This window comes from Lissotriton helveticus, chromosome 12 (genome assembly GCF_964261635.1).
Source record: "Lissotriton helveticus chromosome 12, aLisHel1.1, whole genome shotgun sequence".
NCBI classification, from domain to species: Eukaryota; Metazoa; Chordata; class Amphibia; order Caudata; family Salamandridae; genus Lissotriton; species Lissotriton helveticus.
This window is the reverse complement of record NC_136073.1, coordinates 25,904,658-25,930,582: the sequence shown is the minus strand read 5'-3', so window position 1 is coordinate 25,930,582 and position 25,925 is coordinate 25,904,658. Positions and strand designations below refer to the sequence as shown.

The following is a 25,925-nucleotide window of genomic DNA, read 5'->3' as shown; positions in this document are numbered from 1 at the left end:
CCTTTATTATAGGTATTTATGAGCCTGAGGAACTGTCGGCTGAGTTTTTTAACCTGAAGGGTAGTATTTTTTGGAGATCGCTTTGTGCCCAAAAAATAGGTAAATCAATGTAAATCTTTGCTTTTGCTAGTAGTACCATATAGTATACCATATATCTGGATACTCGTTCGTATGATTTTGGTACGTGATATTGTCTCCACGTAATCTCGCTATATGTGAGACTTATTCCCAATAGTAGTGGAGGACAGTTTAATTTACATCAATGTACAGTGAAGAGAATATTTAAATTCACGTTTCAGCTAATCAATATGCTGAATTTCATAAATTGTCTGGTTAAAATGAATGAATGGGTTGTGTGGTGGACAGAGGGGTGCGTGACCAAAAAGGTTAACCTAGGTTTTAGGATTATTGTATTTTTAGCTATTGATTGTTATATTCATATTTTTCAGATGTTGATGTGAATTGGGACTTTTATCCAAATCTTCCTGAAGAAGGTGTTGGTCATAAGATTAGTTCCCACCGAAACGCGTCGATGCACAATTAAGAAAACTGTATAAAATCTGTGGTGACAATTGTATGAAATTCTAGTACATGTATGAATTACTCCTAGCAGCTACAATTGATCCCTATATGGGTTATTGGTTTTCTTAATCAATAGGAAATAGTTTTTCCTTTAGGTCCCTATGCATGTTTGTGTTTTTATATAGGAACATTGGTGTGTGCTTAGATTTAAATATTGTTTAGCTAGGATATTTGAAAATTATGTACTGTATGCACTACGATCTATGTTTTTAAATTATGAATGTGTATATTTTTTTTAGATTTGTTATATTTTTTGTTTACATCCCTCTTGTCCACTGTTAACTAATCTTGTTCTGAATGAGCTGTGTGTGAATGGTGTGACGAACATAAATTAATCCAAAGGAGTTTTCATTTATGACCTCACTTTAACCATTTAAACATGATGGCCAAGCACTCGCCCTCATCGGATGGCTGCCTTTCCTTCAGTTTGTGCTGCTTCAACATTTTTATTAGGCCACCTCGGAACTTCAAAATCTGTCAATCTCATGCTATGCTTTATTGCTTTCCCTCTGTATCAAGTGAGGCACTATCAGTGTCATTATCTGGAGGGGTGGGGTTCTACATTGAAGCCTTTTCTACAGGTGATTCGCCAGGGCATAACTTGTACAAACGTTATCAACATCGCATAGTTCTTTGAGCAATTTTATAGACTAGCTCGTGCAGACCAACAGTGCGTTACTGACAACAATCTTGTCTGTGCGCGTTTGGGCTCCACCATTCAGTGTATCTAAACCTAAGCTACCAACTCCAAAAACATAGCTTTTAATAAGCAGTAGTGTGCAATAATGTGCTGCATCGCAAAATACTAATAAGATCCCAAAGCAGTGTCATAGCAAGGCCAATAGCCCTAATTTTCACTAATGGAAGGATTACTTTGGAAAAGCTTGTTCAGACATGTGGGTGGGCTAAAACTCCTCACTAGCAAAATTATCAAGTAAAACCAAAACAATTGTGTTGTGAATTTACAAAATAGGTTTTAAGTTGAGCCAAATTGGATGATTCGCAGAAAATTTTCCTTACATCCTTGTTACATTTATCACACACCTGAAGTACAGATGAAAATGTTGTTCTTGCAAGCATAACTAGGTGAAAGGCCAACTTGCTTGGAGTATATTCTGCACTGCTACAAAATCTGTCAGATGACGGATTTTTTTTGTTTAACACAGTCCATCACTTTTTCTACATTCATGAATCAAATTAGCAGGTCTTTTGCTTTACAACAGTGAATGATGGTTTGTGTGGAAATATGGTTATTTGTAGTTCTAGTGAGTTCATCGACACCCGCAAACCTGTATGTGGACACGATTATATAGTGCATGTTTCAGAAGCACAGAACATTCCTGCTGGGCACAAGGGTCAGAATCAAACTGAAAGGTCTCAGGACACTCCAGATTAAGACATTTAATAAAGGTTTAAAAATAAAAACAGGAATCCATTGCAATTAAATTGTTTATTCAAATACCACAGGTTGTTACAAATATTTCAAATATGGTCTCCCGTGGAATACAAAGCTTGTTTGCTCATTTACAGTAGGAACATTTACAGCTAAACAAGGACATTACTGTTTGGACACCCATGTTAAGAGACACCTCAAGACTCTGCTCCCAGCAAATTATTTAACTCACGGTGTTCCTGAGTCTGGCGACCAAAACTGATTTTCTGTCTCAGGAAAATGCAAAAGAACTGGAATCCAAGTACCTAGCAATACTACTACAGTTCTTTAAATGTTCCCATGCATACTTTTCAACTCCCCGACAGGTTCCCAGTACTCCAAAGGAAGACCTTATGTTAGGGAATGCCTGACTTAACAGGAAGCAGAATTGTTTTAACGAGTCACGTAAGAGAAAACTAAACCATGTTAGAAGCAATTGCCAGTGCACGCCACAAAGGGGAATTGCCTAGACTGCATACTAAAACCAGCGTGGGGTCCACGAGATTATTTCCACTCGAAGACAAGCAATTACTACAAACTGCAGCAGTTTCAAGTAAGAGTGCTTTATGGTTTTATGGTGTAATAAAACACAAACCATGTATATTAAGAGGCCCCGCTTATGGTTCCATAAACTCAGGTACTGATGGGTTGAAAAGAAGAATTTTTTCACCAGTGCACTATTTGAGTTTGATACAAGTCATTTTGTGCACAAGTCTAGCCAAACATTTCGTAAAGTCCAAGTACAAACTGGACAAAATGGCTTTACGGCCCAGTAGTTATGCAGCCAAGTTTCTACACAGAAAATCTGTGTTTTCACTCTGTTGTTGGAAAAGCTCGGGTATAATCTGTGCTTATTTGAGAGCCAAACAAAATAGCGTTGACTCACTTTTTACCAGGTAACATGTAAACTGTCCAAAGTCCTTTAATCTTCAGCACAACTTGGTGCCCAAAGTTTAAACTAGACAGACAACTGAACCAGTGTCCAATAACATTTTATTAAAATCATATAGAATGATTACAAATACAACTTTGCACAAACTATTTCTTGTAGTAGATGCATGGAAAACATGTAGAATCCGTCCACGGCTAACACTAAACATTGAGCAACCAAAATGTATAAAACTTGACCTGGAAACAGACTTTAAAAACAGACTTAATACAACACGGATGCTTGAAGTCGTCAAGTCAGGAAACCTGCAAACTAAGATAAAAGAAGCCTGTCATTTTGTATCAAGACATCAGATTTGCATTAATATTTCATGGACGTACATGTATTTAAAATTCAAACTGGTGCTCCAGTACCTGCAAACGCAGGAAACTGTTTTTTTCTTCAGAACGAAAGGGGTTACATGGCAAATAGGAAGCCTTTTGTCGCCCCACTGGTACAGTGCAGATACCCTAGCCTATTGCTTGGTATTAAAACATGTAATGGTGCAGCACATCTTGAATTCTTCCAATGTAGGGCGCGAAATGGTTATGCCTAGAGCAAATTCACATCAGGATAGCCTCACTGACTCAAAGAATACCCAAATTGAATAAATTCAGCTGCGGAGGGTGGAAATCCCACGACCTGGGCGCAACTGCCGATTCAGCCTGTTCCCAGCATTTCAAAATTAGAAGAATATGCATGTCAAATTCAACTAATTCAACAGCCAGTATATCCAAAGGTCTTGGCAAAAATCTGGAACCTGTGCTTTATGTTTAACTGGCATGCAAGTTAAAAATAAACTGAAGCCACCAATTAACGGTTGCTCTACGAACAGAAACCAGCTACAGGGATGAAGATGTGCTCTGCTGGAAATGACATAGTAGTAAACTGGCCTTCTATCTCCCCAGGACCATCCTCTATGTGCAAGCCCATGGCAATCAGGCCCCCAACACCCTCCAACAAGAGGATCCACTAGAACTAACAGTGAACGGAAAGTTTGTAACACTGGGCCAATCTGAAGAGCCAAGTTTTGGGCATGTGGCAGCACGAGGATTATTTTTTTAGGGGGTGAAGGTACCCACTATTCAATTAGTAAATGCCAGAATTGCCTAGCAATTTAGAAGGCCCCATTGTGCCTGTAAAACGTGGCTAAAACGAAAAGATCAAACATTTACTCCAGGGGGTTACTAGAAACCATGGTGGCACTTCTACAGAGCAACGTATTAGAAGTACCAAGTTATAGGAATGGTGAACAGCACAAAACAAATGGATTGAGGAACTGCATTCACTGAAGACTTTTCCAAACATTTGCAGTTGCATGTCGGAGCACATTTGGAGCAAAGGTTAGAAGAGCCAGTGAAAGGGTAAAAAAACTCTAAATGAATGTAACAGTGAGAGACCGGTACAAGTGGCTGCTTCAGATAAATATCAAAAGGGCTGTCCTCCACTCTTGGCTAGAAGTCTACAGGTTGCCCAGGAAACTACTAGGTATCCAAATTGTCACGCCTAGTATCAAGTACTGCAGCAATGCCACAAAGCAGTCTCAAATTAAAAGGCCTTACTGAGTTAGACCAAACAACTGTAATTGAGGCAATGGTCACAGCCCTAATCATCGCAAATTTGCTGAAGAGGCGTTCATACCGGGCACGAGAGCTAGAAGACTGCAGTCCAAATTTTGCCACGGTGAAAGAATCACCAAATTGGAGAAGCAATCACAACACTGTACGTACCACATGATTTTAAAGGCCGGGACTTGACAGTTTTAAGGTTAACCCAGGAAAGGTTTTCTAGGCGGAGACATTAAAATTGGACCTTTTTTAATTTAAGTTTTAGAAAAATCGACTATCACTTGTACTGGCTTAAACCTCAATTATGAGGCTCTTAACGAGAGTTGGCAGGACTACACTGAGATGTGTGCGCTTTTAGATATGCAAGCAGCTAATGGCACCAAATTCAAGTTTAAAGCATCTGATCCAATTTAAAAATCCCTCATAATAACGGTGAAAGAACGAGTTCAAGGGTGCTAGGCTTACATCACTGGCGGCCTGCTTTGGCAGCAGGAATCAAACAATCTATGATGCGGTGTTCTCTTTCACATTTAAAGAACAAATTGCTTTGCATGTCACTACTTTAACGCCAAGATGGGCACAGTAATTTCTTGCGCATTTATTAAAACATGGATACTCTAAGACACCAAAGAAGGCCTTTATGTTCCGTGCCTATAGAAAGGTGGCAACACATTTTAAATGCAAGAAACTTAGCACACATATTTAAAGTTTTAAAAGTCTGCCCTCAGGTAAATAGGGTTTTGCACTACTTTTTCAGTGTTCAGCATACCCTGGTCGCAGATACGAAAGCGTAGTTGGTAGACTGCCAATTAATCAAACAATTCCAGTCATCTCAAGGACTCCACAACTGCACCAGTTCATTTCTGCTTTTAGTGACCAGTCGTGGGTCTAACCCAGCATGCCGTCTTTTCCGGTTTGCAAAGGGAAGTCACTCTGCACATCCTTCCACTCAATTAGCACATGTGGTATCATTAAAAGACAGTATCTTTTTTTGCACAAGCCCCTGTATTCATCAGAAGCGTTAATTAGAGCTTCATATTTCCCAAAAAGCAAAAAAACCTGGCTCTTTAGAAGTACACTGCTTCAGGTCATGGCAGCACCAAAGAAGCTGTTTTGGTGCATGTACCCTCTATAGACTACATGAAAGACACACGGTGCGATGCCAATATTGAAATTTGCTGTAATTTGCCAACAGGAGTGATATTAGAAGACCAAAGACGGAACCCTATTTATTGTGATGCAGGAGATGAAAAGTAATCCATAAATCTTTTGTACTCTGGTTTCTAGGGATGCAAAATAATGTGAAATGAGGAGTGTTCAGTGCAAACAGTGGTAATCTTCCATATCAAGTATTTTGCCTGTGTTCAGTTACTAAAAGAAGACAAATCAACTCCCCAACAAGGGGTCACAAGCTTGAGCTTTGCTGCTTAATTGAAAGCCAAATACCAGTGCAAGTTACTCACCTTTAACGTCCTGTCCAAACTAAGCCGGAAGGAAGAATCAGCCAAAGAACTCCAAAATCACAAGAACCCATGTTGTAATAAACAAGGAGAGCAAACTAATGAACCACAGGCGTTCGCTGTAAGCTGGAATACCGGATGCAGCCACGTCAGGGTTTTGGTCTTTGCTAGAATTTTACTAGCACTCTAATGCCAGTGTGACGGCTATAGGATTCCCACGCCCCTCTATCCGCCACAAACAAGGGTTGTTTTAGTGAAACAACGGCTAGGCAGGGAAATTGTGCAGCAACCCGTTCCACTACATCTGGAGCTCATCAATTTCTGCCACCATCACTTGTGCTGCACTTCCATCAAGAGTGAACACATTCTCTGATCAACTACTTTCAATCCGTTTTCAGCAGCATAGCTCCTAATTTATAATCGAACTTTAGAATATGGTCAGCTGTGCAGGATCCAACAACACTGCCAGTAGAAGAAAAATAACCTATTTCTTTCAAGCTTGAACTTATTTCAGCCCCAAAAAAAGGAAACCCCATCCATTCCATCTTCAATGCAAGTCCTTTTGATAAGATGCGATCCACAGTATTTGATGCAGATCTACATATAGTCACCAATAAGAATCCCTTGAAAGTCTACTTCCCTTAAAAGGAATGCCTACGCAATTATTATTATTGTTTGGAAAAACGTGCAGCTAACTGCCTCCACACAGACTCTCAGAGAATGACGGGATCCTTCATTCAAAACGGCCAGGTTTTTAGTTGTTTTTGAAAAATAGAAAGACTGACGAGATCTCATTGAAGTTTCATTCCAGTTTGGGCCCTAGGTAGCTGAATGCACTACCTCCTTGGTATGTTATTTTTACAGAAAAAAATGTAGGAAATGTTTGAGTTGCTAGACCGTAGGGAGCGATATCAGGTGTCTGAGATACTGAGGGCCTGTGTTCATTAGCAGTTTGTACACATAATGCTTGGAAACGTATAGTTTTACCGGTCGGTGTAGTTTTGAAGCTTGAAGACTTTCTGGATTCACTATGCTGTGCATTTTTCCGCCATCTAGTGCTTGGGTCCGGAATTGTTGTATTTTCTCTTTTTTTTTCGTGGCCCAGGTGGGCGTCGACATACCACCATTTGGTGTCCTCTGGAAGCTCCCACCTTTTGTCGCCATCTTTAATTTTTTTTCTCGTCTTGTGTTACTGTTTCTCTTCTTTAAACTCTTACAGTCTTCTTCCTGTATTAATCCTCTTCCTCTTGTCTCATCTTTCTGGCGGAGGAGGGTGGGATCCCTAGTGAATCCAGAAAGTCTCCAAGCTGCAAAACTACACCAACAGATAAGAAACTATACGTTTTGCAGCGTGAATCTTTCTGGAGTCACTATGCTGTGCATAGACTTTGTAGCAGTTTGTCCTTATTGTGGTGCCTGGGTGGCAGATGAGCTCTGGTTACTGAATATAAGACTTTTTGTCCCACTTGCGCTTTCTTGTTTATCTGAATATCTACACACTAGTGCTTAGTGAACGTGTGCACTGAAGACCATGTTGCGGCTTGGCAGATGTCTTCTTGGATAGGTATGTTTGCTAGAAACGGAATTGTTGCTGCTTTTTTCCTTGTTGAGGGAGCATGAGCTGCACCGTGTAACTGTTTGTCTGCTTATTTGTGGCAGAGTTGTATGGTTTGTGCAATCAATCCATTGTGCAATGGTATTCCTGGTAACTGGTCATCACAAAAACTGCTTGCAAAGGATACAAAGAACTGCTTTGTTTTTCTGCACTCCTTTGTCCTCTTTATATTGTGCATTACCGCCCTTCTGGCGTCCAATGTGAATAGTGCCCTTTCTGTACTTGTGGTCTGGCCCAGTGGGGTGCTATTAGTATTAGAGTCATGTTGCTGATCCTGCATTTGTTGAGTACCCTGTGTATCAGTGGAATCGGGGGGGGGGGCGGGGGGGGGAGGGGAGCGTGGGGAAATGATCTTGACCAACTTATCCATAGCGCATTCCCATGGGACTGCTGGCTTGGTTGTCTGTAAGCGAAGTGTTAGCATTTTGCATTTAGGTGAGTTGAAAATAGGTCTATTTGCGGTGTACCCCATTTCATGAATAGCTTCTTTATTTCCTGTTGGTTGAGCTTCCATTCGTGGGATGCGGAGGTCAGCCTGCTCTGTCTGCTTCCACATTGTCCTTCCCTGGAAAATGTATTGCTAGTAGGTCTATTCTCAGTGGAATGGCCCATCTCCATATTTCCTATGCTAGCCATGATGGTGCGACTGATTGCGTTCCTCCTTGTTTGTTGACATAGACCATGGTGGTAGTGTTGTCTGTTTGGATCAACACCCTGTTCCCGTACAGCTCCTTTTGAAAGGCTTTTAAGGCTAGGGACACTGTCTTTAGCTCTAGGTAGTTGATTTTTTGACCGCATCCTGCTGCGACCATAACCCCCTTACCATGAGCATGTTCATGTGTGCGCCCCACCCGATTTGCGAGGAGTCTGTCATGATGGTCACTGTTGGAATTGGCTGTGTGAATGGTTTCCCCTGTTATATGTGTTTCTTGTTCCACCATGCTATTTCCTGCTGCACTGCGTGTGTGACAATCACTAGATCTTCCCAACTTCCTGTTGCCGGTGACCATTGCTGCGGTATCCATTATTGGAATGGTTTCACGTGGAGGCTAATATTCGGGACCAGGTGTATGCATGATGCCAGCATTTCCATTAGTTTGCTCACTGTCAGAGCTTGCCCCTTGTGGTAAAGACATGTCTCCTTCATATCGCCAAAGTTCTCTTTGTGCTGGGGAACACCTTCCCCTGTATGGTGTTGATCTCTGCTCCTAATAATATCTTCACCTGTTCCGGTTCTATTGAAGACTTTCCCCCAATGGATTGAGAAACCCAGTTGGATCAGCGTTTATGACCAGCCGGATGTGTTGTTCGCATTGCTTGTAAAAGCTTGCTTTTACGAGCCAGTCGTCGAGGTAGGGGTATACGCGTATCCCTTACCTTCTTAGCTGCGCTACAAACCACTGCTAGGCATTTTGTAGACATCCTTGGTGCAGATTTTAGTCCGAATGCTATAGTTGCCATGTAAACCCCCTCTTGTATTTGTGGTATTACCTCTTGCAGAGATGACATCTTGAATCTTTGTGTCCTTATGAACTTGTTTAGGAACCTTAGATCTAGAATAGGTCTTAGTGTTTTGTCCACTTTTGGTACAAGGAGGTATAGGGAATAAACTCCCTTGTTCCTCTCTTTGTGCGGCACTATCTCTATTGCCTTTTTGCTAAGCAGTTCCTGTGCTTCTAGTAGCAAGAGCGAAAATTCCTTTGCCGAGTGCACCTTGTTGTTTGGAGGTTGTTTTTCTAGCTCTATACAGTAGCCGTATTGTATGATTTTCAGTATCCATTTGTCTGTTGTAATCTTCCATTACTGGTGGAAGTCCCTTATTCTGCCTCCTACGGTTGTTAAATGTTCGAGGAACTGTTTGTCTTGTAAAATCAGGTTTAGGTTTTGTCTTATGTCTTGATGCCCCCCTAGAGGTGTTGTTAGGGTGGGCGTTTGTCTTAAGGTGAAGTCACTTGGGTGTGGGTTGTTGCCTTCCTCTCCGTCCGGTCCTGGTCCATTTGAGCGCCCATCGAAAGGACTGGCCTCGTGGCTGGTACTGCCAGTTCTGCTGCTGCAGCTTTCCCTGGCCATTTCCTTGGTAACCTTGTTGGAAGGTTTGGTGCGATGTACTAGGTAAGTGGCCTCCCGTACCATTTGGGCTTCTTGAGGGTGTACCCCTTCTCATCCCTCTGAACTGCAGAGCTCCCATGGACCTTGCTGTCTTTGTCCTTTTTGAGCTGAATTAACTTGTCAACTGGCATTCCAAAAAGCTGATCTCTGTTGAAGGGTGTATTCAAGATGTTGTTCTGTACCACAGGCTTGAAATCCTAAGCCATGCGGGTCTTCTCTCGTCACCCCAATCATCATTTGTCTGCTGGTAGTCTCCGCAGCATCCAAGGCAGACATCAAACATGTGTAAGCCACGTTTTTCCCCTTCCTCTACCAGGTGGGCTGCCCATTGCTGGTACTGTTCTGGTAGAGGTTTCAGGAGTGGCCCCACTTCCTCCCAGTTCTGGTATGCGTGCCTGTTGATTAGGGCGTTTGAGTTTGCAATGCGCCATTGAATCGCTGCACTCCGTTCTACTTTCCTCCCCATGAAGTCCATCCTTCTGCTCTTTGTCTGGAGGGGGTCCGGCATTTGTGGGTCCATTGACCCTTTTCAGAGTCGTTGCTGTTATAATTGAATCAGCTGGCACAGATCCCTTAATATAAGCAGGGCCCTTGAGGAGAGCTTGTACTTTTTCCATACAGCTGGCTCCCTGAAAGCCTCCCTGCCCTGGTGCAGCACACTTTGGAGCATGGGCAGGAATGACCTCCCTGCTTGTGTAGGTAAAAGTTTCCAGGAGAAAGCAAGCTTTGGGCTTTTCCTCCAATTTCACTCCATGTGTCTCTGCAGCATTAATAACCACCATATTATAGATCCCTATATCGTCTGGTGGTGAAGGCCTTGAAGGGCAAGTGTCTACTCCTTTTTCTTGTATTTCAGCATAAAGGTCATGCTATTCTAAGTCTTGCGCCTCAGAGGACGTCGAGTCCTGGTAGGTTTGCTGCTCCTCCTCACCTTTGCCCTCGAAGTAATACAGGGCCTCTTCTTCCTGTTTCTAGACCGGTTCAGGGTCTTCGTCGCCCCTCGGTGGGATGGTGTACTGGCTCATCTTTTCGAAGTCCTTTTTCCGTTGCAGGATACTCGCCATTTCGGTCTCGAGCCTCCTTTTCTTCCTCTCCATCTCTGCAGCTTGTTCGGCCTTTAGATTTTGTGCGCTTTGCTTCGAGGTAGTCAAATTCGTTTTGACCCTTCTTTTCTCTGCATCGAGGAGTCCTTTTCAGGGGCTTCCTTCAAAGACCTTGATTTTTCCTGGGCTTCGCCGCCTGGGAGCCTATTTCTAAGGATACGCTGGGCTGCTTGTCCTGGGATGCTGTTGCTTTCGGTGAGTGTTTTGACGGCAAAGCTCCTTTCAAGGACTTTGTTTCTCTTACGAGTGTCGGTCGAGTGTTTGGGGGTCGGCAACTCTTACCTTCAACGGTTTCTTTTGGACTTAAACGACACTGCAGTCCTCTGGTTCTTCGGCGATGTTGACATCCTCTCCACTGGAGAGGCCCAAGTCTCAGAGGGATGGAGGTGGCCCTTGCCCCTGCATAGTGAAGTACGCCCTTCTCTACCTCTCTCCTACTCTTAGGGTCTTGTGTGTGAACGCCGAACACGCGTTGCAGTCCTCGCTTTTGTGGCCGAGCGTCAGGCAGTTTGTAGACAGGATGCTGGTCCTTCTGGGCATATTTGTGGTGGCAATTGGTGCATAACTTGAAAGGGGTTTTATCCATCTCCGCGCTCAGGAAGCCCCATGTGTGCGCATTTTCCGTTGAACGTCAAGATCTCGGTTGAAAAAGCTTCTCCTTCGTCGTCCCGGTTACTTGACTAGTAGTCAGGTGTGTTGAAATCTGATTTGCAGCTATTTTTGTCGATTCGCTCTCCAATTCTCTGGAACTCTTCGGTAACGATCCTGGGCAAATGGCGGAAAAAGAATGTAAAGATGGCGACCAAAGGTGGGAGCTTCTGGAGGAAGCGCCTCGGCGTTACGAAGGACACCAAATGGTGGTATGTCGACGCCCACCTGGGCCACGAAAAAAAAAAAAAGAGAAAAGACCATAATTTTGGCCCCAACAACTAAACGAGGGAATAATGTAGAGAGCATAGTGAACCCAGAAAGATTGGTGCTGCAAAATTCATTCTTTTTTCCACAGGCAGCAGTGGAGCTCGTGCAAAAGCTTAGTTGTAGTGGTGAATTGAGATGACTTAAGAAGCAGCCTTGTGACAGCTTTTTGTACTAGCTGCAGTCGCTTGAGAGAACCCTTAACACCCAGATACAGAATGTTGCCATACTAGTCGTGACTGGAGCATAGCCTGCATTGATGTTCTTTGTGCTGGCATTGAAAGGCAACCTAAAAAATCTCTCAGCCATCTGAGAACTCCAAAGCAGGGAGCCACTACCATAATGATCTGGGTGTTTGACAGCTTGCCGTCAAGTGAAAAACCCAAAATCTGAACAGCTCATAGTGGTATATACAGTGGCTCAGCAAACCAACCTGGACTTAAGGTACAGGGATGTAGGGTGTCGCCTTTAATAGTAATGCAGCTAGGTCTGGTCTAGTCAACACCTTCACTATTAATCAAGGCCAGTCCCGCCAAAGCCTAATTCCCGATCCAAAGCTTCAAAACGCCCCAGTCAAGACAGCTTTTAAACCTCAAACAACAATGAAAGTGTGTTCCCAGGCATGGGTTAGTTACACACAGGGCAATGTCCGCACAATGTACCTGTTCAGGTAGTCACATTTCCTTCATGGACATTGGTAAAAGGTACGAGTACACAGAAGAGTGGGACTCCCTCCAAAAACTAGTCAACTGTGCTAAATTTGCACCATGAAGGGGGCACTAGATGACTGTAGCTGCCTCTCCCACAACAAGGGTTAAGACTGGTCTTACCCTAGTAAAATGTCAGAAAGTAATGGCAGTGACAAGATATACTGATTTGTCTCTCTTATGCGGTCAGTGGAGAAGTATGCCCCAGGGAAAACTGTTTGGAAAATTAAATAACCTGCAACAAGCCACTTTATTATAGAGTCATGGGTTGGAATGGTTTACAAGGTAATCAGGTAGTGTCAGACAGCTGGTCCGACAGGTCAGTGTGTGAGTTTTAGGAATGCTTTGGGACCCGCTGAATAGTCTGGTGGGCCAGACTTCATTGCCGATTTCCCCATATCATTCATTGCCTGCAGTATACCTAGTCTTACATCCCGGGCAAACACCTAGACAGCGTATCTTTACCAGTTCAAAACTGCCCCTATTATCAAGCGTTTGCCACTTATTTTGGTACTTGGCTCCATTTTCTGTCCCAACCCGACCCTGCAGAAGGCACCTCCACTGCTTCAAGAGAAATCTTGCATCTGGTCGGATTAGGACCATTCCGCTTTCCTCGAAGACTGTAGTACCGTAAATTGAGCATTACCTTCTACCTCTTGATAACTTATTAATCTCACCTGCTCATCAGTCTGTGTGTGTAAAACACACACACAACTGCAGCACAGCATCCCTACCCATCCCTCAACAATGATTGATATTTCTGGTTCTTGAGACACCAAGTCGGTCTAGTAATCACCAGAGGCACAAACTCACTACTTCCAAGATTGCAACATTCTCTGCCCAGGTAAGAATTTCTTATTTGCTGAAGTAGTCGAAACAAATGAAGCAAGTAGCCTCCAAAGTTTATGAGCATGACCATGTTTGGCACAGTCATTTACCTTCTGCAGCATCTTGATCGTTCAGCTGACAAGATAAAGAGCACTTATGGCTCCTGCGTCAGAGTCCCTGGCTGAATCAAAAAGGGAAGAGGGTGACTCGTATTCCAAACACGCAGTCTAGTGGAAAGCCAACCAATCTGAGCTACAACTCTAGTTAGTAGCCTGCAAAACGTTTGTCGAAGACAGAGTTTGCATCTAGTGTTGTAAGAAGAGGCTCCAGCAGAGCAGTGTACGCTCTACTGGCAAAGCTAATGCCTTTAGCATAATTTATGCTAACAGGGATATCAGCAAGTAAGTGTAGAAAAAAGTAAATAAAGTATGGCCTAGGAATTATCCTCTTTTTTTAAATCCACAATTCTAACACAGAGACAAATGTGGACTGCCTTAATTATCAAGCTTGCTGCTCAAAATTGACAACTCCCAGTAAAGTTATAGGCAGGATTAAAGTCACAGGAGCTGGGGCGGAAGTAGAAAAACATGATTTTCAAGCATAATCCATTTTTGGTGAGGAGCAAAATGTCCTGCAACTGAAACACAGATGGCAGAATCTGCTCATTTTGGCCCCACCTTTCAGCCATGTCAGAAAACTCAACTGAAGTAGGAAGAAATTTAGAAGACTACTTCTACCACCTTTGAACCTACCTAATTAGTTTGTTTCTGCTTGTACATCTGCATCATTCTTTGACGGAAAGAATCAAACGTATCTTCCTTCTTTACACGCGCTTCACCCAAGCCCTCCCCTCTTGAAGTTGTTCCCCTGCAGAATAAATTGAAGAAAGAATTAGGCAATTTATAATCACATTCTTAGACATGAGCAACTATGAAGAGAGGAGGGAAAGTAATACAGTCAATATAACCCCGACGCCCCCTAAACCTGGCACCCTCCTAACATACCCACCCAAAGGGAAGAGGCAAATTTACACCCCCTCCAAGAAGCAGTTCTAGAGACAACTTGACTCATGAAAGAGCACTGCATGCAACACCATATTGTATAAAGTAGTTTCCTGAACACAGGAACACAATCCGACTTACCTTTAAGTGGAAAACCCAAACTATGCAGCAATCACTTTCCTTAATATCCTCCAAAAGCGTACCATGTCCCCCAAAGAACACACAGAAACCCAGAGCGACATCAATACATTGGCACAACATACACTTTGACCGGATCTTTGATCCCAGCGCCTTCAGATCCAAGGCCTTCGCCCTCCTTCCAGCCCATTTTACTCAGCATCTGGAAGCCCACATTCTTTTCTGTTAGTTTCTTGTTGGCGTACTCCAAGTCTCTTTTTTCTGGTTTCTACATTGCAGAAAAAAATAATTGGTAATCGCTTAGAAAACACATTACCTAAAACCCTCGAAAGAAATCTACAGATTATAAAAACAGGCAACCACTCCCGTTTTCATATTCACAAATGAAGCCTGAAACAGCCATCCTGTAACAAAACAAAAATAAAACCCCAGCAGACGAATGACCATAGCTCAAAATAAGCAAACAAATCATCACCTTGAGTTAGTTATATTAAATAGTTCTAGTAGGTGGGATGGAAGAAAAAAAGAAAAAAAAAAAAACTATTGAAGTTTCCCAAAACCTGTTTTCATTTAAGGGCTTAAAAGGGAGTGCGAGGGATATGGCCATTGAAAGGTGTATTTGGCCAAGCCTGTGGCATGGCTCAGAGCAGTGGCATCACACATCACTACAGAAGTAAACAATTCTGAACGGGAGGGGAATGATAACATGCAGAAAATGAACAACGCATCTCCTTCCTCTCCGTTTGTCATTTATATTTTACGCAAGTGATCAAACAATAACCAAGAAAAAAAAAAGAGACTCAAATCTGCGTTTACTTTGTGCTGTGTTCTTTGACATTAGCCTAATAATATATTGAACATAAGGAGAAGCAGGCATTACCTTCTTTTGTACTGGCCTTCCTTTTGGCCTTTCATAGGCAATCCTAACAGGATCATGAACTAGGGGAAAGAAAACATGAAGCCATTATTCTCCTACTGCGGAATCACTAACGCAGATGCCATTTACATTATCCCATAAGCAAATCAGAATACACTTCAGTTGTGGGGCCAGATTACTTTAGACCAAGAGAATTAAAAACCCAAGACTGAGCTACAGCGCCTTTGATCTAACACCTTCGCAGCACTCTAGAAACAGGTGAGCACAATATACTCCATGGTTATCTCAGGTTATAGTGAGGCAGGGTATTACAGACCGCATAGAACGCGTATTGCAAATCTTCAGACTACAGAGATGCTGCTAGTCAATGGCGGATCACACTTATGTGGGTTCACAGTTATAATTATTACACAGAGTGAATAATAATTCCTTTATTCTTGATTATTAGTACGACAGAAAAAAAAGCAGATCTTTGGGTTCAGCAGCAGCCAGAGACCCAGCAGCAGGAACTGACTGCAGGCACACCAAAGGTGCCTACACCAATCAGATTGCTTTCAGGGCCCAGGAAAAATGGCAGTCTGTAACCCCACCACTTCCCAACTAGTTACAACTAGAGAATGCACAGGTTTGAGGTTTCAGTTTCATACTACGGTGCTGCCTGAAAAGGAAAGGAACTGTGTGGCCACAACAAGGATAAATGGCGCAGCAGAACCCAAAAGGATAACTGAGCAGGCAGCAAGGTACAAAACAAACAAGCATTGGCATAGCCAATAGGTCTCGCCTTTTGGACCTTATAAGTGCCAGCTGCTGATCGCGCGCTTCCTCTAAAAAGCAAACACTCGGGTGCACTGCAGCGGTGCAAGCACTAGTGACTCGTAGCTGCCAAGGTTTCCGATTGCCATGTGTCATATTTTCCTAATTTCAATGTAAATATGTGTGATATTCCAATGACTATGAGCAGAACATTTGCCTAAAGAATGCTCCTAGTGCAGTGAACAGGCAGTTTATACACTTCCAAAAGAAGTGCATTGTTCTAGGGAGCAGTAGCTGTGGTGAGAGCTGAGGTGCACTGCAGTTGCTGTTTCCTGTTCTGCACCCTGTGGTTCCAGTCGGATGTCTGCTGACTGGAATGGTGGTATGGGTGTCACTGTGGCAGTGGAGGGCGCAGTATGGGCTGTGAATCATCTTTGAGACTGAACAGTGCTGGGTAATATCCATTAGATTTCTTGTATGCACTCACCCACCTTTAGGGTCTTCTACATGACATACTCTCTTGGCGGGAAGCATCCCAACTTTAAGAGCAGCGACTCTTTTACGAGAGGTTTGTACGGACAGGAGCTTTCTTTGCGACGTCATCCAGCCTCGACCCGGATCGGGACGAGAAGGGGCCACCGACCCCGGTGGCTCTGCACGGACCAGCTGCTGCCGGTGCCTTAGCGGCATCACCTCGGCCTTAGACAGGACCACCTTGTCAAAGGACCGAGAGGGGCTCGCAGATGCGACCAGAGCCCGGCCACCTCCCACGACACCACAGGGACTCCCGCAGTGGCGTGAAGGAGGTGTCCCAGAGGAGCCGCACCCCAACAGCACCACATCCTCCAAGCCTGGATCCGAACCAGTCGGTGCCGGCGCCGGGGAGGGCCCCGCGCAAAGCAAGGGATCCGCCAACGCCCCAGGAGGGAAAGGAGGAGACGCCAGCGAGGCCTGCAAAGCCGCCGCGTAGGTCTCCACTTGGACTCTCGACGCACCAACACCAGGAAACAGTGGATAAGACGGCACGCGGGCCCCATCACCCACAGTGAGTCCACGCCCCCAGCAGGCCGGAAACCAGCCCCCGGGGACAAACTGTGACACTTACCCACCGGGGAGCGACGCTCATGTGACATCGAAGAAGGGCGAGGACGACGACCACGGCCGTATCTGAAGCAGTCCGCTGAAGTAGACCGGGGGGAGGACGCGCAGAGAGAAATTTCATCCGGTGCTCCCGCCGCGACTTCGGCTTCAACTGTCGACACTCTGCACAATCAGTGGCGCAGTGATCCACCCCCAAATCCACATACAAATGAGGTGAGGATCCGTCGAAGACATAAGACGCCCACAAAAAGTGCAAATTTTTAAGCCCGAAGGCATTCGCACACCGTTTCACCAAAAAGAAACAGGGAAAAACGGGGCCCCAAACAGGCCCAAAGGACCGGATCCGCGTTGCACGCGGAAAAGGAAAAAAAACTGACATAGGCGCGGCGAGCCGGGTCTTATGTGACCTCGCTGACGTCACGTACACGGACGCCTGGGCGGAGTTGCGTGATGTCGCCCAGCCCCCCGCGTGCAGGCATGCTTGGGCAAAAAAGTTTCCGGATCCAGTCTCACGTCTGGGGATAATTCTACGTGAAGGAATCTGCAGCTAGTAGTCTATCAGATATGATGGACCTCGATGCTACAGCTGACAGTGCTCAGCTTGCAGCGAGCATATTAAACAAGCGCAGTCCTCTTTGCGGTGCCGAAACTGAAAGAGGACCACGCTGCAGGCGGAGCATGGGGATTTGTCTTTATGGGGCCATGTGTTTTAAACACATGGCCCCATAAAGATAAAGTTCTTCACAACAACCGTGAAGCAGGGGACCAAACCGGATCACAGGTCAAAGGGCGGCAACCAAAAACCCTAATTTCCAATGGCAGGCCACCGTTTAGCATAAACAGTGACGTCGGCCAATGGAAATGAGGGGCGGGGCTTCAAGCCGTCTACTGAAACTCCTCATTAGCAAAAAATCTCGCTGAGCATGTGCGCAGCAACACTAGGCGAGACCTACAAATGTGGTCTCAGAGTGTGAGTGTATACGTGTGAGAGAGCGAGAAAGTGGCAGCATAAGCAAGAGTATAAATGAGTAAAACTTAAAGACAAAGTATGAGTAATAGTGAGTTCAAAGGTGAATGAGAGCAAGTAAGGGAGGATTGTAGAGTGCAGAGTAACCATGAGTGAAGTAAGACAATGTCTATGAGTGCGGAAATGTAAGCAGGCACGAGTGAGAGAATGTATTAAGTTTACAGTTGTTCCTGGCCTACTAAAGGCAATTTGGGGGTTTAGAGACAAAGACTGCTGAATCCTGGTGCTGGTATATCCGAGGTAATTCGTAGCATAACAGCACAGGAAAAAAAAACTGGCACAGTAGAAGTTATGCTTGGTACATATAAAACTTGTCATATGGACACCCGTGGCAAAACATTGACTCTGAAATACTGGAGATACTTTGTGCCTTATGGAGCCTTATCCATGGAAAACAAATTGGAACAGACACTAGATAGTTCTTTGGATATGGGGCATCTTTGACAAAATGCAGGTGGGGTCACATTGTACATAGTTTAAGGCATACGATCATTACATATGGGAAGAAGGCAACCATGACAAAATGCTGGTAGCAATGGTCGCCATGGTATATGGAGAGCATCAATTACAAGCCTGCTACTGGACTATTGCATGTCATTTTTGGCATATAGCATACAGGGGCACCCATGGCAATGCTATCCCGGGGACAATGTTTAGCACATGGGTGTGCCCATAATTTGCTTTGAAACAAGTGTGTGAGTGTGTGTGGGGGGGAGGGGGGGCTAAAGGGCAGAGGGGTACCAACCAACCCTATGGGAGGTTTCATTGGCTTACACATCAATGAGGTACTTGGATATTTAAGGACAGCTCTTTCAAATCCTATGACTTGAGGAAATCTGTGAACATTATGCTTTAAAATGCGCTTTTTAGCTCGACCTCCAGGGTGTGGTCTAAATGGCCGTGTGATGCTTTCTTTTGAAACCTATGGGTTGCTAATGCTGGCAGCCGGAATCTTGCACGGAATGGTTGTACAATATATAAGTCTGCAATAAAAAATATTTAACAAAAAAAAAAAGCGTTATTTAAACATTTTCCCCACCAACAGTTTTTCAAAGGGTGAGGGAAGAAATAATACACTGAAACTCTTCCAGAAGAAGTGGGGTTTGCTGGAATAGTATTCCCCCCGTCCTCTGGAAAGTAACCAGCTGCCAACACTAAATGCAACCAGAGAATGTAAAGGGTATAAAATGCCAAGAGCAAAACAAATTGCTAAGATTAAAAATTCACCCACCTTTAGGGTCTTCTACATGACATACTCTCTTGGCGGGAAGCATCCCAACTTTTAGAGCAGTGACTCTTTTACGAGGGAGTGTACGGACAGGAGCTTTCTTTGCGACCTCATCTTGGCTTGCTGCCTCGGGTAAAATTTCACATTCCATTACAGCCTCAGCACTGTCGCCAGCTTCCACTAGAGGTTGTTGGTCCTTCTTGGAGTCACTTGCTTTTTCTTTTGTTTCAGTTTTCCGCAATTCAGCTACCTTTCCCTGATAATATTTGTAAGCAGCGCTGTCTTTTTCTTTTAAGAACCTAAATATAAAGAAAAAAGTTGTTCGAACAGCATTATTTGTGAAAGTTGGTAGTCCTGGGGGGCTATTCAACATCTTTCCAAGGGACGGAATGCCCCCTTTGGGTTCCATGCAGTGAGGTGAGAAATGATGGCATAATTTTCTTCACAATGAAGCTAAAATCACCGCACCTAGGTCACTAAGTCAATGCATTGTGGCCTTTGACAGACGGTTAATGAGGCCCTTTGGCACTTGTGCTTTTCGGAAGCACATGTGCCACTATTATGGTCAGCTTCTACAAATATTGTTATATAAAAAGAAAGCCTCCTGGAGGTTAAGCACCCCCAAATAGTAACATTTTGCAAACGTTTGTACACACTGGTATGGTGAACTACTGCCAATGCCACAAGCAGCGCTCCCTGCATTTCCTTAGTGCGCTCAACCGGACAGCAAAGACTTTTGCATTATTGAACCGTGTGTACATTTCTTAGCAACATACACAAATGGACAGACATTTTTCCGTAGAAGCAAGAATCTGCCTTTCGCAGACCCATAATGTGGTATTGCACAATGGCAGCCAAGTGGTATGCTGGTGACTGGGCCTACTTTAACAGTGGACAAAAACCTGAAAAGTTTTGGTCTTGATGACAAACAATATCCTGGGTGTTGCCTGATAGGAATTCTTCACCTTGTTTTAGGGCATATTAAGGTATATACACCAATTACTGAATGGCCATATCTGTTTAAAAAAGTAGATACATTTTCACAATCACCATATCAAGCATAGCCAAAATAAAAAGCATACCAAAACTCTGGATTGCTCTCACTGTTCTCCTTGCTGAACTGCTCAACTTCAGGTCCCATCTGAACAACAAATTTGGCGAGTTTCTCAGCTGTATCCTTCGTTTTTGCATCAACTAAGTACAAAATTAAGCAGAGTTCAACTGAAACAGCAGAAGAGGTCAGCTTAGACATCTTATGGGCAAACATGCCCATTACAACCAGGAAGAAGCTGCATGCTCACCGAGGACACGGATTTAAATCATTAAACCGTCAACCACTAGGCTCATGTGGCCCAGCAGGCAATTCAGAACAGTTCTAATCTCAAGGACCAGAAATGAAAAGTTTGTTCTCGTGCCTTATATTATGTGGGACAATAGGTGAAGTAACTGAACAAAAGCAAAACAAGAAAGTGGGCTACACTGCAACATGAAATTTTAGGACTATGAGACGCTTGCCCGCCTATGCAGCCGTGCACAAGGAAGCAGGAGTCTGCGCTGACCAATTATGAAAGTGAATAGATAACATTAGAAGTTTTACGTCAAGGCAGCAACAGTCCACTAAAGCAAAAGATTATCGCTTCCAGTGATGGGCACTAGAACTACACCAACTGCATAGAATAGTGCAAGCACGACTCAGCGCCATGACAAAGGCCCCTTCGTGGACGCTGCTAAACACAACAATGTAAGTTGTTCTGTAGTTGTAGAGTAAGAATGCACAGGTTTTCATCTCACAATATCATGAACTAAAATCTATCAGCCATGGTTGTCCTATACACAACGGATTGTGAGGCTCATATACACAGGTAGTTTAAAGACTAAGCCTTTACGGTACAACCGCAATAGGATGAAGTCCAATGATCGCCTACCTTCTGTGCTCGGACGACTTGTTTCCTGAGGGGCAGCACGCTTTGCGACTTTGGGTGCTTGCAGCGGCTCAGTAGCTGCCCTCAGCCTCCGGCGCTTCGCAAGTGCTACATTCTTGAACAGCTTGGTCTTGAATTCTCTTACTCTCCGTGAAAACTCTATACGTTTCACAGACTCGGCAGCAGCTTCTTCTGCGGTTGGTTTGGCTGTCTGTTGTCTTCCATCCTTTACAATTTGGCGCACCTTCTGGGTCTCTACCAGTTTTGTACGATAATACTGGTACTCTGGGCTCTTCTCATCGAAAAAGAACCTGCAACACAAATTGATAATTACCAATGTCATCAGAGTTACTTGCGCATACTGTAATCTCTTTGGCTTATACTAATTGGACTCCGTAACTTACCATAACTCGGGTTGCTTTTCAGTCTTTTTCCCTTTAAATAGATTTATACAGTGTTCCGCAAGCTTGTCAATGGTCTCAACAATTTTGGGATCTGCAGGTTTTTTATCTAACGCAGAACAAAGAACTGTTAGCATTTGAGATCTTACAATTAGTTGTCTTGCTACACATTTCTAAGTCCAGTCCTACTGGAATTACGCAGCGGGCAGGACCAAATGATGTGGCAGGTTTCACTAACTTATGTGACAAGAAAGGGCAAATGATGCTGCACATTTTGATAGTATTGGTTCATTTTTGTCATTTTTACAAGTGATCACTTGAATGAGGAAAGGTTTTATCTAGTTAGTACCAGTTGAGCAGCCAAATACATCAATGAGCGAAAGATTTGTCACCCTTTGCCAAGGCCCTTCCACTGCACAGCAACATGCATTGCTGAGTTTTAACAAAATTAGGATCCGTTTTACATACTACTTTTTTTTTTAAAGATCTGAAGTTTGTGCAACAAATGGCTTATCTGGCAAATGCAGCAAATACATAAAAATACAGAAATACTGCAACATCACACAATCCCAGTGGATCTGGCTAAAATGAAAGAACTACACACTGTCATACTGAAAGTGTCCTTGCATACTTCAAACAATGCGGGGATTCTATAGATCTTAGGTGCGTTACCAGCCAAATAAACACACATACAAACATCTGGATCCAGCTCCTGTGCAAAAAAATTCAGACAGATTACAAATGAAAACTCATATTTTAAATCAAGTTATTTACCTTTGTTTTCCTTTTTAGTCTTAACTTCTGGGGCTTTCACTTCTTTCACAGGTAAAGGAGCCATGCTGATTGGATAACTACTCTTTGATAGCCAACCTTTCAAATGGGACATATACTCCTTCCCAAACAGGAACGAGTCCTTGAGGTTTGGATGATCGCTGGGATTTGGTGCCACGCCCTGGAGACCCATTGATTCCAAAATTTTTTCCTGCCGGATTGATGTTGCTAGAGCAAATGTTTGCCCAAGGAGGACAAGGGACTGGCGGCATAAAGAAACATTCTTCTCAAAGGCAGCCGACATATCTCCTGCTCCAGCATAGCCCACTTTTTGTCTCAGCTCATAGTTGTTGCAAGCCATTAGCAGAGGTATAATGCTCTTCAGAATCCCAGTTTGCATCTTCCTCATTCCTGCATCATAGGGCTTTATTATTTCGAAAAAGCAGTTCTTTGTTTTCACAGCATTTTTGTCTATCAGCATGTTTAGCAGTTCGTTGTCTATTCTAGGACTTTTTAGCGCTGGGTGTTTCAAATCCTTTGCCAAGAAGAAGCAGTAATCTCTGTACGTTTGTGTGAGAAAGAGTTTGAAAGCTACAACTGCTTTTGAACATGCTTCTGTCTCATGTTGAAACATAAGTTCCTGTTCATCCGTGTAATGAAGGCTCATTCGAATAGAGTCAAACCCAGCCCATCGTATCAACTGATTACCAAGCCTGTGAAAAATGTTGTGGTTGTCATTGAAATCGATTATAGGGTCTTTTATAAGGGGTCTTTTAGCACTAGCTGCACCAGCTGCTCCCCTGCCTCTTGTGAATCCCAAGGTTCCCCCTCGACCCGGTGGTCCAATCTTGGACCCCCGCCCACGTGGGGTTATTCCCTCTCCACGTAGAGGACCTCTACCCCGTGGTGCCCCACGTCCCCGCATTGGTACCTCATCTCTTGGAGATCTGAATTCGTGAGCGATAGGCCCCGGGTGATCAAACCGCTCAGGTCCTCTATTAACAAATTCTTCTCTGGGACCCCGGGGGCGAAATTCATCAAACACTGGAGGTGGCACAAAATCACGCGGAGGTGACCTTCGCGGGCTATACTCACGACGTGGAGGGGGGGCATGAGGTTCGCGAAACTCCGGTTCACGAGAATAGGATGCATCTCGAGATCTGGGAAGGTCATCTCTGTCAAACTTAGAACGAACTGCACGGTCTGTTAAGTAATCCTTAGCTATTGGTGGAGGGCTTCTAGATCTCCTGCGTTCAGTGAAAGGATCAAATGGGCTGCTTTCATATTCTCGCACAGGAGGACTGGTGAATGGGTCCCTTCTAGAATCTTCTCTCCAGCTCCCACTATCACGAGGACTTCGTAGGGGAGCATCAAGTGGACTGCGCATAGGAACATCACGAATTGGATCTTCATGCCCGATGCGTCCTGGTCCGTCACGGCCATATCTTTCAGCTTCCAGATAATCATCATACCTCTCCGTCCTAGAACTCGGTCTAGTGACACCAGCTAAAAAAAGAAAAGGGAAAAAAAAGAATGTTTTTTTCAATGCACAGAAAATAGTTTGTTTCTATAAACGCACATAGTTTCGGACTATAATATGCATGCTTTTGTATATTATAATGTATATTGTAATGTGTCACCACAGTGGTAAGAATACTGGGCTACAGTGAGGACTATTTAATTCCCAACACTGGGACAAGATTCTAGCAGTGCAGGTTTGTTATAACATGTTGACATGATACAGTACTTAAAAGCTACTCTGTTGCTGCAAATGTGTCACTTCTTTAGAGTATATATATATATATATATATATATATATATATATATATATATATACATATACATACCCTCACTTTGTTTTTACACCAATAACAAGCTCACTTTTCAAAAATACAAATTATACTAAAGTCACCTTGTAATTTCAACTCATGCAGTGTTTCTTCAATGGCTTCATCTCTGGTGAGCCGATATTTACGGGCTTTTTCCTGCACGACGGCATCAAATATCTCCCTTGTCATTCGTTTAGCTGCCATTTCTGGACCTACACAAAAGAAGAGACAGTTTGCATAAGCTTTGGGAAAAAATACAACTACCATTTTTAGTTTTACATACGACGCCCTGATCCCAGAAACTAATGCAAGGCTCCCTTAAATGCAATAGCTCTCGCCTTTGGGACCATAAAAGGATTTAGTAATGCAGCATATTGTGTGGCCCCGGAACTTTCAGGGAGCCGAGTCTCAGATGAGGAAGTGGTGTCCTGTGAATTTGGGCAAATCACTTACAATAAAAGTAGCGATCTCGGAGTGGTGGTGGGGGCAGGGAGAGATGGCACAGGGAGAGCAGGCCGCTATGAGCAAGAAAACGAAACAAGATGGTGAAAATGAAATCGGCGAGGAGAGACAGCATGCAATCTGACTTGAACAGCATTTGACCTTATAAATGCCTTCATCTGGCAACATTTTAAACAAGCATTTGCAATGCAATAGGTCTCGCATTTGTGAGAGTTAGAGCTATCGGTGTTGTAAATGATAATGTTTTTACCCAAGTGTTTTTGTTTGGATACTTGTGGATGTATGTGGTGTGGAGTGGAATTATGCGAGTTGGATTGGAACGGTTAGTTGTGGAATTGTGTGGGGTGGTATTGTTTGTTGTATTGAGTGGTGGTGAAATTAATTTGTGGTACCAACGTGATAGATATATATATATATATACACACACACACACACACACATGCCACCGCCGTCCCAGAGTTAGTCACAATGTGGCACAATTTTTAGACTCTGTTGTAAGAGACTAAGTGATAGGGAAATTAACGAGTGTCGACTGAAAAAATATGATGTGAAACGTTTGATTGTACTGAGCCCTGACATTGAACGTGAATTAAGTTTCTGATTACAGCATGAGCTGATTCATTATCATAAGAAAATGTTTTTTTTAAATGCGTCATATGTCTGTTATTTTCCTATTTAGATTCGCAATCATTGGCATAAGTATGGATGACAAATCAGCCTTCTTCTTACCTAGCAGCATGTGTCCATTCCACAGTTAATTATGCGACTTAAGTTCCCCATACACAGCATGGTTATGCAGATCGCCTCCTTTGAGTCTGTTACTATAGGGCATTGTCTGCACACTTTATCTCCAAGTAACAGGGAATCTGTCTATTATTTTTCAATGTGCGGTTGCTGTATGATGACCGAGGTTGGGGGTGAAGATCGGGGGTCAATGATGGTAACTCACAGGTAACAAAAGCATGCTAATCAGGTTGCATTTAATGTCTCCCATAAAACAGCTCTTATAAGCTACCATAACCCAAAATGTTGAAGACTGAGCTCTCTATAACCGTCCAACCATATTTTACTCCATATTTCTTAAGTGACCCCGATTCCGGATATTAATGTCAATTTCCTTTGCCTCCTGATACCACAGTAACTTCCTGACATTTACACAGCTGTACCT

At 43.6% G+C, this 25,925-nt stretch overlaps 1 protein-coding gene across 1 annotated transcript in view; it reads right to left on the bottom strand.

Annotated features, from left to right (window-relative positions):
• Window positions 1–2,017: 2,017 nt before the first annotated feature.
• Window positions 2,018–25,925, bottom strand: part of LOC144799138 (SURP and G-patch domain-containing protein 2-like) — a 39,371-nt gene continuing 15,463 nt past the window's right edge. The window contains exons 2-11 of the mRNA XM_078670348.1: window positions 24,379–24,507; window positions 22,470–23,972; window positions 21,699–21,804; window positions 21,298–21,605; window positions 20,455–20,566; window positions 19,376–19,671; window positions 15,267–15,325; window positions 14,512–14,654; window positions 14,000–14,114; window positions 2,018–3,215 (exon numbers count right to left, since the gene is read on the bottom strand). Of these exons, the coding sequence (XP_078526474.1) occupies window positions 14,000–14,114; window positions 14,512–14,654; window positions 15,267–15,325; window positions 19,376–19,671; window positions 20,455–20,566; window positions 21,298–21,605; window positions 21,699–21,804; window positions 22,470–23,972; window positions 24,379–24,499 (2,763 nt within the window). The 5' untranslated portion in view covers window positions 24,500–24,507 and the 3' untranslated portion in view covers window positions 2,018–3,215. The remainder of the gene's footprint in view (window positions 3,216–13,999; window positions 14,115–14,511; window positions 14,655–15,266; window positions 15,326–19,375; window positions 19,672–20,454; window positions 20,567–21,297; window positions 21,606–21,698; window positions 21,805–22,469; window positions 23,973–24,378; window positions 24,508–25,925) is intronic.